The 14,956-nt window shown below is 39.9% G+C and overlaps 1 protein-coding gene across 4 annotated transcripts in view; it reads left to right on the top strand.

Annotated features, from left to right (window-relative positions):
* ADCYAP1R1 (ADCYAP receptor type I) overlaps nucleotides 1-634 on the top strand; it is a 131,339-nt gene extending 130,705 nt beyond the window's left edge. For 2 of the 4 annotated variants that reach the window (XM_086741453.1, XM_086741451.1), the window contains one exon: nucleotides 251-634. In XM_086741453.1, the coding sequence (XP_086597579.1) occupies nucleotides 251-439 (189 nt within the window). In that variant the 3' untranslated portion in view covers nucleotides 440-634. Of the gene's footprint in view, nucleotides 1-237 lie in introns of all 4 variants that reach the window. The other 2 variants (XM_086741452.1, XM_086741450.1) reach the window with 1 other exon arrangement.
* The last annotated feature ends 14,322 nt before the right edge of the window (nucleotides 635-14,956 follow it).

Here is a 14,956-nt window from a genome sequence, read left to right as displayed (position 1 = left end):
GCACCTCTGGGCTGATCCTAAATTATCTGAAGTCAGAGACACAGAACCTGGGCTGCTCTTCCCATTGCATGCCTGGACCTCTTTCAGACATGAAGAAATCACTTCAGATTTTGTTGAAATGAGAAGTTTAATAGTCTCAATTTTTTTTTCTGTCAAATTGTGGGTTTATTTTCTAAACTTGATAATTTGTCAGCATGTCCTCGAGCAGCTAAGTACATAAAAAATGACCTTTTGAAGTTTCTCCCTAAAGGTGCAATCAGAAATAAAGAGAAAATGGAGGAGCTGGAAAGTCAACCGGTATTTTGCTGTGGATTTCAAACATCGTCATCCTTCTCTAGCGAGCAGCGGAGTGAACGGGGGGACACAACTCTCCATTCTGAGCAAGAGCAGCTCTCAGATTCGGATGTCCAGCATAAATGCGGAGAACCTAGCGACATGAGCAGCTAAGGAAAACAAATCAATCAACAAGCAAACCAAAAACCATCCCTTTAAAAAGAGAAAAAATAATCATACTTTTGGTGGTGGTGTAGGTCTTTTTTTTTTCCTCTCCTCTCCTCTCCTCTCCTCTCCTCTCCTCTCCTCTCCTCTCCTCTCCTCTCCTCTCCTCTCCTCTCCTCTCCTCTCCTCTCCGAACCTCTCCGAACCTCTCCGAACCTCTCCGAACCTCTCCGAACCTCTCCGAACCTCTCCTCTCCTCTCCTCTCCGAACCTCTCCGAACCTCTCCGAACCTCTCCGAACCTCTCCGAACCTCTCCGAACCTCTCCTCTCCTCTCCGAACCTCTCCTCTCCTCTCCGAACCTCTCCTCTCCTCTCCTCTCCGAACCTCTCCTCTCCTCTCCGAACCTCTCCTCTCCGAACCGAACCGAACCTCTCCTCTCCGAACCTCTCCTCTCCTCTCCGAACCTCTCCTCTCCGAACCTCTCCGAACCTCTCTGAACCTCTCTGAACCTCTCCTCTTCGAACCTCTCCTCTCCTCTCCTCTCCTCTCCTCTCCTCTCCTCTGCTCTCCTCTCCTCTCCTCTCCTCTCCTCTCCTCTCCTCTCCTCTCCTCTCCTCTCCTCTCCTCTCCGAACCTCTCTGAACCTCTCCGAACCTCTCCTCTTCGAACCTTTCCTCTCTTTCTCAACAGTTCCTTGACGTTTGTAGAGGTGAAAAAGCAAAGGAAATGTGTATATATATATTTTTTAACAATCACTGTAAATACCCAACTGTACTCAAGGCCATTAATGGGAAAATGTTTAAAAGATAAACAACAGGCCAAGCCCACCAACTCAATGATTTTCATTTCAGAGCATCTGCAAGTAATCTGTTTTCAGTCAAAAGTAACAAGTGATTGCTGTGCAGTTGTGATCCTTGGTTGCCAAACTGATACTAATCTGTGAATGGACATGACCATTGTTATTTTTCAAATTGTTTTCCATTTTGGTTTGGACTTGCCTTTTTTTTTTTCCGTAGTCAAACGTATCTTAGCCTGTCCCTGTCTTTTGGCATGTGAATTTCTGCAGTGTTTCTCTTTTGAGTCTTAGGATGGAGCTAATATCCTTGGGTTATTCAGACCAGCCGATTCAGGAAGAACTCCATAAATTAAGTTCACGGCTGGATTTAGTCAGATGTTCCCAGTGGACTCTTTAAGTGCCAATGTGAAGCTGCATAGCTACCATCAACCAGTGGGGGGACTCCAGGCAAGAGCGATGGGATCAGCTGTCTTTTTCTACACCCAGGGACACTTCTGAGAATGCTTTATGTTCTAGCTAAGCTGTGAATTTTCTCAAAGGGCCATGAAGTTGAGATATATCTATATTTTTGGCATTGACTGATTGATTGATTGAGTGATTAGATTCTTTGAGTAATAAAAATAACTGTCCCCTCCCACCTTAAGAGCAAATGTCATTTCCAGGATGTCCTCTCCCTCCAGATAACTGTGAACCCTCTGCATCCATGTCCAAATGTGGCATGTTTTTGGGTAGTGCTGTCACACAGAGTGTGGTGCCTCTGCAACCTGGTTGACTTCTGTGTGTTGACTCTTTCCTGCCAGAGCAAGAGGCACAAGAGGGATCTGGCATGATCATCTTGGAAGGTAAAAGTCCTCTGCGTTTGGTGAGCAACTAAACTGAACAATAAGATGGTACGGAAGGAAAAGATAAAGACTTTGGATGCCTTCCCAGACCTGGCAGTTTTCTCTGTCTTTGGATAGTCCATTTGTTTAACCACCATTGGTCTTACTGCTTTTCTTTGAGAGGAACTAAAATGTTCTTTCTACCTTTGCCTTGTAGTTAAAGCCACGACTGGTGCATATCTACTTCAATCAAATGTCGATGATGTCAATTCTTAAGTCTTTATACAGTGCATAAAGGATCATCCTAGTGCTCACTTCATTTTGGATCTATGAACTGATATATATATACACACAAATATATATATATATATGTGCGTGTATGTGTATGCATATATTAAAAAAACAAAAATGAAAATGACATTTTAAATGTGAAGTTTTGAACTGAAACTAATAGTAACCAGGAAATTCAAAATTCAGGCTTGTTATTTGTGTTAGTTGACATGATCATGAACTAAAAAAAAAAGGGAAGACTCAGAATTTTAGTGTCAGCTAAGTGTGAGCTTTTAATTTCACTGGTTTTTGTTAGTTTAGGTAAAAAAAAAAGTTTGAATGTCATTTTAAGAATAGATTTTTAAAAACAATGCTAGTTTCCTTATTTTTAAAAGGAGAAAAAAAAGGTCTCAGAAAGTTGTGAAAAAAATACTGATTATAATACTTAACATTTCTACAGTGCTTTATGAAACATAATCTGCTCTCAATTGTAGCAGTGTAAATGAATGTAAAAATAATTTCAAATAGGCAGAAATGTTAAGATTGACTTCATATTTGTACAGAATCATGCTCTTTTGAGATGCTTACACCTCGTTCAGGTGAAAGCTATCCTTGCACTGAGGACCAGCAAAAAGGTTTAAATCACTTGCATCACACTCCAGTATCTTAAGTGGGAGTTAAATGATCCAGACACCTTTTTTTTTTTTTTTAAGTCTTCAGCACTGATTTGCTCCTCTGAGAGCAAAATTTGTTCCCCTCTACCAGACTCTCTTCAAAAGTCAGTGAAGTATTTTTAACTGATAGATCAGAGCTTCCTCTCTCATTAGATGCTGCCAAAAGCTATTTTAGAAAGTTTCCCAAGGATCCATGCACTTTGCAGTCTAGAAAGACATGGGAGGTGGGGAAAGTCAGATCTATCAGATAAATGCATACTTAGATATTTTTTAAATGAGATGATCTAATGTTAGATGAACAGATAGCATTTACTTTTGTATTTTCTGCAGTACAAGCTTTCACAAGGTATTACACTGACAATACTGTAAGTTCATTATTTTAAAAAATCAAAAAGCGTATTTTGCATGAATGGCTAGTAACCAGTCTTCAAACATTAATAAATTACAACTTTTGAGAAAAACGTGTTGAATAACTGCCTCTAGTTGGAGACTTTTTATCATGTTTCAGTCCAGAACAAGAAAGTGTTTGGTTTTTTTTTTTTGTCATTGTTGAGGCATTTTCTGAGCTTACTTTTGGATTCTGCTGTTTTCCTGGCTGTCCTGCAGTGCCCTGCAACGTGAGTTGGTGGATCTCAGTCCAGTGCCTCGTGGGCAAACGTCCACATCACCAAAACCACCCTCCAATCACGCACACTGGAGACCAGGTCCTCAGCTAAATTAAAATCAGTACAGAAAATTGTTGCTATTGTTAGAACAAAGCTATTTCACTTTGTCTTGGGATTTGGCCTCAGAACATTATTATTATTATTTTTTGGTAGTATCAGAAAGAGAGAGCAATGACTGCATAGTCGTGAAAATTTGGATTTGCCCCTTAAATTCCTAGAGCCAATGCTCAGGAGCAAGACAAGATGAAGGGCAGTGGAGGGGGAAATTCTGCTGTTGCAATCGCTGTGTTTCTTGTTTAGTGGACAAATTGAAGTCTTTGGTACCTTTCACCAGCACTGAATTTACTATAAGAAATAGTATCTCTCGGCATATTTAATATACAGTATATTATACAAGCAAAGCCTTCTATTATGTTTTTGTTTGTTTGTTTTAATTGGTGGTGTTGATGCACTTGCAAATGTGGCTCTCCTTAGTCACTCAAATTTTCTCAGTGTTACTGGAAAGATCATACTTCAGGTGTATATAGTTATCTAAACTCTGATGCTGTCGCACAAATCAGCTCTCAAGAAACCTTTATGTTGAATGTAAGCTGAAGATGCTAGACATGCGTGGCCACCATTCACAGTGGCTGTCATTTCTATTTGTTTCAGGATGGAAGAAACCAACAGGTGGTTTGCTTCTAAGTGTGTGTAGATATCAACTGAGTGTAACAGTGCTTTCTTTGATTTTTTCACTGTGAAATATATTTTTGGAGCTAGAAAGGCTATGTTATTAAAAACAATACATAATCAAAAAAAAAAACCCAAGTGTGCAGTGCTCCTTGAGCCATTTTTTTCTACCATGTCTGTAATGTATTTCTTGTCTAACTTTCTTATTTTGCATTTTTAAATGCACAAAAAGTTTCTGTGCTGCAGCTTTTGTGACTAACCACTGTTTGATTATTGACTTTTTCTGATGAGGAGTGCTGGTACTAAAGGATAATTAACATCCCAAAATGAAAACTGCAATCTGTATTTCAAAGGACAAGGCTAGTTTCATTGCTGCATGGTGACCTCACCTCCTTCCGCCTTCACCTACATTTAGTATATCTGGAACTCAGAGCCCAGGTAATGACACTTAAATGTTTAGTTGTGGGAGTTTTTATTTCTTAGAGGAAAAAATACCCAGGTTCCGCTGTTTCATTTAAGTATTTGTATTTGAAAATCAGATGTTAAAAAGGGGTGGTGGTAGAGGAAAAGAGATGATGAAGGTAGGTGAGTCCAGAGTGAAATGTGAAAAAGGTGCGGTTTGGAAGTTAAATTCAGACACGGTATTTGGTGTCTAGCTCCTCCTTTTCAGCATCTGTCCATCATTGCAACTAAAGAAATGTGTCTTGCAATTACAAGGCTAAACAACAACCAGAAGTGGGCAGGAACCGAGTGTGCTGATAATTTGAGAATACATTTGCAGAAATGTAGACTCTCTCTGTCATCAATGGCAAATGTGAGATACCTTCCAGAAGGGAATGCAGAGCAATTCATAGAATTGTAGAATCAACAGTCCAGGTTGGAAGAGACCAATGACCATCTGGTCCAAAATTTATTGAGAAAGGGAGCCTAGATGAGATTATCTAGCACCCTGTCCAATTACATCTTGAAAACCTCAAGTGATGGGGACTCTAGCATGTCCCTGGGGAGATTGTTCCGGTGAATGATTGTTCTCATAGTAAAAAATTATTTCTTATATTGAGATGAAACCTCTCCTGGTGCAACTTGTATCTGTTCCCCTTGTCTTCTCCATGTGGATCCTTGTGAAGAGACGGCATCTATCCTATTTGTAGCCACCTTTTTAGTACTGGAAGACTGTGATATGGTCCTGCTCTGAGTTTCTCCACGGAGAAAAGACCTAACTCCTTCAGTCTTTCCTCATGGGGCAAGTTGTCCATCCCTTTTATCATCTCCATGGCCCTACTTTTGACCATCTCCAGTCTGGCCGCATCTTTTTTGAACTGGGGGGACCAGAATTGGACACAATATAGTATTTGTTAGACCCCTGCACAAAACCTGACCTGGGAGAATCTGATCTTCTTCAGCAGTGATGAAAGGATTAGTTGCCATAATTTGCCTTCTTCATGTCATTTTCCAAAATTGTGGCTTTTCATAATATTGTCATATCAATGATAGACAAAACTCTACTTCTGCATAGCGTTATAACTTCTGTGCTTGCATATGAAGAGCTATGCATGACCTCTAGTTAGCTCAAATATTCAGTTTCTTTCATAAATCCCACAGACAAAAGAAATCAGTAACTAAAAATGTGCAAAGCCAAAATTATCAAGAACAAAACATGTTTAGCAGAGTTAGAGCTGCTGGTCTCTGATCTTCAGGTGTTCCAGAGCAACACAGTGCCATAAGGACAATTAATCTCAAAGAAACTCTGTAATTGCTATTTTTTTCACAGCGTATTACTCCCACTCCTTAACTGATTAACTTCCCTTTTAAAATTCAGTAGGGTTTTCTTTTTCTCACCTTCTCTTCCCACTGGAAAGTTATTGTAAAACTTCACTCTTCTGGCATTTAGAAATCTTCTTCTGAATTCAAAATTAAAATACTCTTGGCTCACTTATGCTTCTTGTCATACTAATCTTGCTTCCAGTTCCTTTCTCCCTTCCTGACATATGAACAGCTTTATTTCTGATCAAGTTTACAGTTTGTCTTTGATCACGCATCTGAAAGATAAGACTAAAAATAATCATGCTGTTAAGATGCGTTTGTTTTAGCTCTAATCTCAATTTAGGCAGCAAAAACAATGCAAAGAAGTGAATAACAGACACATCCAAAGCCATGGAGAACAGCAGGAAAATTAACTGAAAGTAGCGTGCCAAGCACTCTGAAAAAAAAATAACAATAAAAACTAAAAGAAAGAGTTCCAGTCCTTTTCTGGCTTCAGTTACAGTCTTGCAAGAGATGCTGTATTGCCACTGTTTGCAATCAAAAGGATAAGACACTCATTTAGTCAACATGCTGCAGGGAATCAACATTCAAATGGGCAAAAATATAATGATTGTGTCAGCTTGGAGGTTTTGGTGCTCATGTGTCTGACACTGCTACTAAACCCTTACTGAATCTCACCTGTGAACCATGTAGATAACTAACTTCATGTTAACTTTCCAGTCCACCTCTGCCAGAAATTAGATATAAAAAAATTCAGAGTATAGCAAAAAAAAAAAAAGAAGTGTCCAGAATGACTTTAGTAAACCATGGCAATAAAATAAATGCAAAACTCAATCATTTCATTGCCTTTATTTGCCTTGCAATTTGAAATTGGTTTTCAGTAGTGTTTCAGAAACAGTTGCTTATGGCAGAGGTTGTCAGCCTGTGGTCTGTGGAGACTTCAGATCTCAAAGACAATTATTGAACATGATAATGATGAAAATCACCATGGAAGGTGATTAAGGATAAGTTCATTCTCATAGCAATATATGCTTCTAAGGTTCCTGAAGGTCTTTTGTCTTATCTGTAGTTATGTGTAGGCTTCCATAGATCAAAAAAAGGTTGAAAAGTACAGCTGTAAACAGCTGAGGGTAAGTTACTACAAGCTATTCTCCTAGGATAATCTAGACGACTGTGTTTTTCCAGCTTTCTGCACATAGTGTCATCCAGTCTTTGATGAACCTCTCAGTGCCTTGCATCCAACACCCACTTTGACAAATTATGATAGCGAGGAGATGGTGAGGAAAGTATGGCCACTGTAAGCCAGCTATAATCACAAGGGGTATCTACATCTCAGTATTACGGAAGGGCCAGATTGAAAGAGAGTGTCCTATCCTTTTGACTGAAAGAGCAGTGTAAAGGTCTCTTTGTAGCCTTTTCACAGTGAGTGATTGGTTTGAGAAGACACATGTAGAACAGATACTGCACCATGGATGAAGCTACTGTTCTTACTCCTCTGTGTCCTCAACATGAACAAAAACACACAAACTGTGATTTCACAGCTGCTATGAAGTCTTATGAAGCCTTCTTAAGTAACAAAGCATAAGATCCAAATGCCAAAGGTAATCCTCATAGTTTACACATTCGCTGAAGGCACCTACAAAGTTCAACAAATGAAGCTTTTCCTCCTTGGTTTGATTATGTGATTTCATTATGTTAAGATTTTCCTTTTTGTTCTGAGATTTTTTTCCTGTGGGCAAGGCTTCCGGAAAAATGTAGGATGCTTAAAATCATCTGCCACATGACACTGCAGAGCAATAAATATGACTTCAGCAAAGCTATTTTAGCATGGAAGCTCTAAAGGGAAGCGAGACACAGCAGTCAGAAGAGATAACGCAGGATATATGGGATACCACATGGGATCCTGCTTGGTCTCCAACTGCCAGAGAAGATCAGTGTCTCCTGTAGTTCATATGTCATATCTATGAGCTCTGTGTGAATATCTAGGAAACTGAGCTAAATTCACCGGGTGAGATTTAGTTCCAAACTGAGATAGCTAGACTTTTATACATATGTGAAGGCAACATCTGAGTCTACAACTGTAGAAATGTACATAAAGCAAAGATACAACCAAATATCTGATTTTACCTGATTGTCTCTCTTAGAGAGTTAAGTATCAAGGGCTATATTAAATATGGATCCCTTTCAACGTCCAGCACTTTCAGCATTAGACATTCTGGCTCATAGGCAAAATCCTGGAAAAGATGCTCTGTCACTAAGTAGGCAACTAAGGAGATACCCACATCACTTAACTTTCAACGTCAACAGTGAAGATACCTTCCTTTGGTCTAGTTTCTCTACTTTGCCTTTGTACTCACAGGAAAGAAATGAGCAATTTTAGAGTACAAGCATCAAACATATTTTTGATGTCTATTCAAGGGCAAGATGACTCATTCTTTGCAAGTGTCTATTTCTTTCCACCAGGAAGTCTAGCTGACCAGATCAGAGACAGATGTTGACACTGTGGAAGTCTACATGTATATGACTTTTCCCCTGGCAACTTTGCCCAGCCGCTATTGTTCTGTTTCATGCATGCTGAGAAATAATGGACTCTAAAAGCTTAAGGGTGGTTTCTGCTGGGTATTACTAACCAGTTTCAGGGGAGATGCATGCCTGATAAAGGCTTAGTAGCTCCCACCAAGTGTAGTTTTCAGGAAGTCTTGTTTTCTCTGTCAGATTGTGTCTATACGTCCAGTGCCTCTGCATCCAGAAATAAATCATGGTGCACATGCAGTGAAAAAAGGTTAGGATTTTATCCTTGTGCTTTTAGCGGCCAGGCATATGCAACCAGTTCAGAATTGCATTTAAGAGTAATATCAGGAAGATACGGAGTATACTGAATAAATAATGATGCTCTGATATTAAGCTCCATGCATATCTGTACTAAAGAGCTAACTCCAGCTGAATACACGTTGTACTTTGTGTATGAGAACACACCAGCAGAGCTTGAACAATGTTTTGAACCTCGTGGTCTTTCACCTTCTTACAATTAAAATTACAATTTCCCATTGTCATTCTTTTGGGGAATTCATCTATGTAAAGAATTACTGTGTGATATGACACTGTGGGATATGACACTCTTCAGTGTCTGGAATAACTTAGGCTTTTGGATAAGCCTTTTCCAATGGACTTTGTGATTGCTGAGAAGTCTCAAGAGGCCTTTGTGTACTAGTATAACCTGTAAAAATGAATATTTGGTGTGTCCATTCTCTTTCCCTTCTTCTTGTCAATTTAGTGGCAATGCAACATGCTGTAGCTCTGAGAAGTACCGAGTTATTGGATGGAAAGCTGTATTTTGGCTTTTGACTGTGTCAAGGTACAAACTTGCTGGCCTGTTGGGTCTAATACTGACCTTTTTTGGTCAAAACTGGTTTAATTGGTAATGGGATCTGGGGTTATTCAGCTTTGTTATGAGGTGGAAACAGATATAAATTGCTGCTTTCTAACCTTTTTTGTGTTTCGAGAAATTGTTTTTAACATGTATACTGCTGTAGATGACACAATAAATGTATTATCATTTTGTATAAGTCTGTTCTGATATAAAATTGCACCAAAGAGAAATTTTGTCCATGAAGTTACAGGGTAGCATATTTCTTCCTGACAGCAGAATGGATTTGTTTTAGGCTAAAAGGGTTAGCTTACTTCTTTGTGGGAAGGAGTCCCTGGATTCTGCTGGGCAAAGTCAGTCCTGGACGAACCAGGTATGAAGTCTTTGCCATTAGTGGGCCATGCACACTCTTCCTTCACCATCAACCAGTGGAGTTACGTGAAGAAGGTGTTTAGCACACTACATCACTATCATAAAATCATAGAATTATTTAGGTTGGAAGAGATCTTCAAGATCATCAAGTCCAAATGTCAACTTAACACTACCAAATCCACCACTAAACCATATCCATAAACACCACATCCAAGTGTCTATTAAATACCTGCAGAGTTGGTGATTCAATTACTTCCCTGGGTAAACTGTTCCAATGCTAGACAACCCTTTCATGAAATTTTTTATGATATCCAATCTAAACCTCCCCTTGCAACTCAAGGCCATTTCATCTTATCCTGCCACTTGTTACTCGTAGAAGAGACTGACATCCACCTTGCTGCATCCTCGTTTGAGGTAGGAGGTGTCTGTCAAGACACCAAGGAGAGTCTTGCTTTGAATCCAGCTATATTTTCTGAAATAAAAAAAAAATTCTCACTCAGATACTCATATAATTCCTTTTAAAAAAAAAATCCTTATCTCTGGTTTAAATTTATTCTAAAGCACTTTTAAACCTTACATTATCAAGACTTACAGGTTAAATCTGTGACTGTGCCAAAGGACTATTTCTGGCAAATTCTATGTAGTGGGGCACAGCCATCAAACTGTTTCTTGCAGTTTCTGCAGACTGTTCCAGCAGTTCAGCAATCAGTAACCACTAGATTTCCAAAAACGTTGGACCCATCTCTGCATTTTAAGATTTAGTTACTCATCCATTAGTTGGGTTTGGCTTCTCTCAAGTCAGTTTTTAATCTTAGGTGTGGATTCAATCAACTTTGTTCACTCGTACGACCTGACTTGAGATTGAGTTTGCTGGAGGGGAGCCATTTTTGCACAGCAGCTTAGTAAATGACAAGAAGGTCATAATGTGTTTGTGATGCAACCACATAGGTAGCCTGGATACAAGCAAATCAAGCTATGATTCTATTTTATTACGCTTTAGATATAGAATGGAGTTTACCTCATGGAGTAAGACTGAAGGAATAGGAAGGCATGCACACAGAGACTGGGTGGCCAAGCTTTCATTACAGATAATAGACACCAAGAGCAGGAATTGCATGCTTAAATGCAAGTAGCTAGTGTGATTTCAGGAGCTCTGTGGTGTCCTGCCTGGCCTCCAGCTACTTTTCTGGGGAGTTATAAGTGTCCAAAAATCTGAATTGTATCTCCAGGACAGTGCAGATGTCTTGGATGCCCCAAAACACCTCAAATGGCATTTGGTAGCTATGTTTATGCAACAGAAACTGACTCCAGATCAATAGTCAGTGATGTTTAGACAGCTGTACAGTTGACTAAATGTAGGTGCTTACTTTTAGGAGAGCTGAGTGGCTCATGGATTTCACTAACTGTGTTGCTAATATGTCCACTGGCTTAGACATCAAGATCATACATAGCCTGCAACATACAGATGCCTAAATTTTGCTATCATAACCTGTGAGCTGAACACCACCTTTGCATTAGAGAAAGGGTATCACTCTGCACTGCTCTGAAAATCCAGCTCTAGTTGGATTAGGCAGCCTTGGGGAAGCTCAGCATTGGCAAAGCAGGCAAAGCTGCCCATTGGAAGGGTTTCTTTTTATCTGGGGTCCACACAATCAAGCTTTCTGTAAAAATACACTGACACCGTAAGAGTTAAAAATCTGTTCTTGGTGAGAAATTTCAGCTACCTTAGCAACATGTCTTTGCTGCAACATCAGGAAAAACAGCTGGAACAGATGTTCTTAATCTTTCCAGGTTGTCATGCAGCTTGTAAAGGGGTTTAAAAATAGTACTTGAAGAGTTAAGCCAGAAAGCAACTTTCCCTAGCTGATATAACTTAATGATATATTGCAAATGTCCTTTGGTAATCATTTAAATCTCACTCCGGAGAGGGCGTATCTCAGGTTCACATTAGGCGTGCTGGCTGGGAGCACTGCTTGGCTTTCTGGACTGCACACATCCAGCCAGGCCAGCAGCCTGCCCAGCCCACACCACACACCAAGAGATGGCAGTGCCTCCACGCAGACCACTCTGCACTTCTCGACATCATTTTTTGACAACGTCTTTACTGCTTTCGCAGGCCTGCTATGAAGCAATATACCCTTGAAGCATTCCCTACTCCTACACACACCATCATGTCCTCAGATGTGCCATCAGGAAGGGATCAGCAGCTTTTTCACAGCCCAAAAAAAAATCTTGATCTGAGAAATTCTTGCACTCCCCAGGATTATTAACTTCATCACCAGGTTGTTCCAAGTGTGCCCTTTATACAAATTATGTAAATAGTGGCTTTGTGCATATGCAGAATATCTTCATATAGGCCTGAACTCCAGCTCGTGGTTTACACATCCTGAGCCAAAAAGTTTCAAAAGTAAAAGGCTTGGAAATGTTAATAGCATTGGGAGGGATGCAGACACACTTTGGACAAAGGACAGGCAGAGCTGGTAGCCGGTGTACTGCTGAGGTTGCTGGACAACTTTTGAGGCATGGAGTTGGATATCTGTGAGATGAGTTGTGAGGGTAACTAGAAAGAGCTTGAGGCAAAAGGGGGTATCCGGGGAGTGAAGCTGAATGTGCACATTAACGGGTTCGAGGTTGTGAGGTCTGGTAGGAATGGTGGGGTTGCTAGAGCCGTTGAATTTTTATGAGGAGACTGAACACTGGATGACTGATGGGAAGATCCTTCATGGTATACTGGGACCTATCACCTTTCTTTACTATCATTTCTCCTTCCTCAGGATCCTTGGTCCAGTAAAGAATCTTCCCAGTAATAAAGAACAAGGACATATAGTGAGATGAGTGATCTTAAAGTCGAGCGCAGGCCATCCTGGGATCTTGGCTGGGAAGTGGCAGTTGCTGTGTGACACAAGATAGCTGATATATGCACCAAATAAATGATGAAGTTAGATAGGAGAGAAAGTAAAAGGGAGATTGTACTGGGAGAAGTCTCCATAATATAAAGCCTTAGGCCAGATTTTTTTTCAGAAGACGTGTTCCCAGGTCAGCCAAAAGCAGAAGCAGAATTCACTTCAACTTTGTTCCTCCCCAAAGGCAGATGAAGTGATATGGGTCAATGCCTTCATATAGACAACTCAGTAACGTTTATCACAACTATTTCCTTAAAAAAAAAAAACAAACCAAAAACATTCAGAAGTAGTCAGATACGTGAACTAACAGTTTTCTCTCAAAAATGGATAGAAGCAGGGTATCACAGACCTATGTCTCAGTGACAGTGCCTTGGAAGGGGAGTGGGGCATTAACTCAGGCTGCAGGTTCATGTAATACAAATATTTTCTTGGATTAAAAGGTCAAAATTATACACATCCATTAGCTTCAAAACAGTATCCACAGTAAACACAACTGTTAGACTGTCCTTTTTTAATAAAGTCTAAAATGAAATATCCAAACTGCCATAACTGAAATTTACAAACTCACAACAGCTGTAATTATCGCTTGCAATTTATAGATATACATCATACAAATGTGTTCACATCACTGTGCTAGGTAACAAATTTAACACAGGAGCAAAGGTTACTTTTACAAGGAAAACTGATAGGGAGGTCAGACTAGACAAAATGACACCTTATAGAGGACATCTGATTCGTTGGGAAAATGGCTTAAATGCCTAATTAATAAAGGACTAATCCGAATCATATTTAGAGAAATCTGAATGATTCATCTCTGCTCTATTTATGGAACTAGAGATGAAGAACCTAAAATCAGCAAAGAGGTTTCCATGAAGTAAAATGTCTCCTGCTTTAAATAATTAACCAATAATAGAGTAAAACGAGGAACTGGAGCACTACTTTTTAAAGCTAAACTGACATTGCAGTTTACAGAATGCCAAGATGCACTTGAATGGCCACAGTCTCTAGCAGTTCTTCCAAGTCTGAACGTAAATTCTCCTGGAACGGTCCTATCTTGAAAGGAACTATAACTGTATCTGGTGTACCTTGTGTGCCCTTTCTTTACTTTTGGAGAGTTTGAGGTAGAGTCCAACTCAGTCCTGAAGAAAGCGGAAGGCCACCCAAAGAAGTGATGCAAGCACAACACTGGTTCTCTCTGTTTTACTAGACCACACTGCTGTGTTGATAAATCTGATCCTAGAAACATCATTCAGTGGAGTGATAATAAGTTGAGAAATGATGGACAGGACTGAGATAACCACAGAAATCATGACAGATTCGTCCTCAAAAAGAGGTCCCAAACAAAGCACAAAAGCACAGGATCCAGCCAGCCTTCAAAGTTACGGTGACAGAAGGTCTGTTCCAGCTACATAAGAACCAGCGTGTAGGCACTAATCTAAGTCTGTAAATTATTCTGAGCTCAAGGTAGCCCAGTTGGCATACTGCATTGGGTTTGCTCTATGTTCTTCCTTCACACACACATAATCTGCCTAACGTTCAGCTACTCTATGTTTTCCTATGGACAAGAAAGGGCTTGGGGTCCTCTGGCCTAATTTAGTTTCTCTGTTCAACAGACATGAAAGAAAATGAAACCAAGCAGATAATGTAACTTGTTGGTTTTTTGTGTCACTCTTGAGACTCCTTAAGATCCCTTTTAAAGGAGGTTACTGATCCACAGGTAGGTGCTTAGCAAGATTCTGTATGTAATTCCCATTATGTCTGCTCAAGCTGTGTCAAAAGAATTAGTAAAACATTGCTAATCATTATGGCAAACCTTTGCTACCATATAACTGTTTCAAATTAAGATTCAGAATAGTGCTCTTGAAAACTGGAAATTTCAGGAAACACTGACAAAGACTTGACAAATGTGCTGGGCCTGGGAGGAATTAACATAGTTCCTCTTTTTTTTGGGGGGTGCTAGCCTGTTTCACACTAGCTCAAGGTCTGTTTTGTTTTGTTTTTTTTTCACAGCAAAACAGGTGGATTTTACATGCTTAAGGAGAGAGAGAACCATGATTGTGAGACTGATTAGTACCAGGTGAGAAAAGCAGCTCACATTCAGGACAAGAAATTCGCAGAAGGCTCTTGACACTATGGAAAGCCATAAAGGATCCAAGTTGGCCATCTCTTAGGTAGTATGCTACAATGTCACAGTAACTCATCCTGCTGGAAGAGC

This window comes from Chlamydotis macqueenii, chromosome 2 (genome assembly GCF_036417535.1).
Source record: "Chlamydotis macqueenii isolate bChlMac1 chromosome 2, bChlMac1.mat, whole genome shotgun sequence".
Classification (NCBI taxonomy): Eukaryota; Metazoa; Chordata; class Aves; order Otidiformes; family Otididae; genus Chlamydotis; species Chlamydotis macqueenii.
This window is presented reverse-complemented; position numbering and strand designations above follow the sequence as displayed.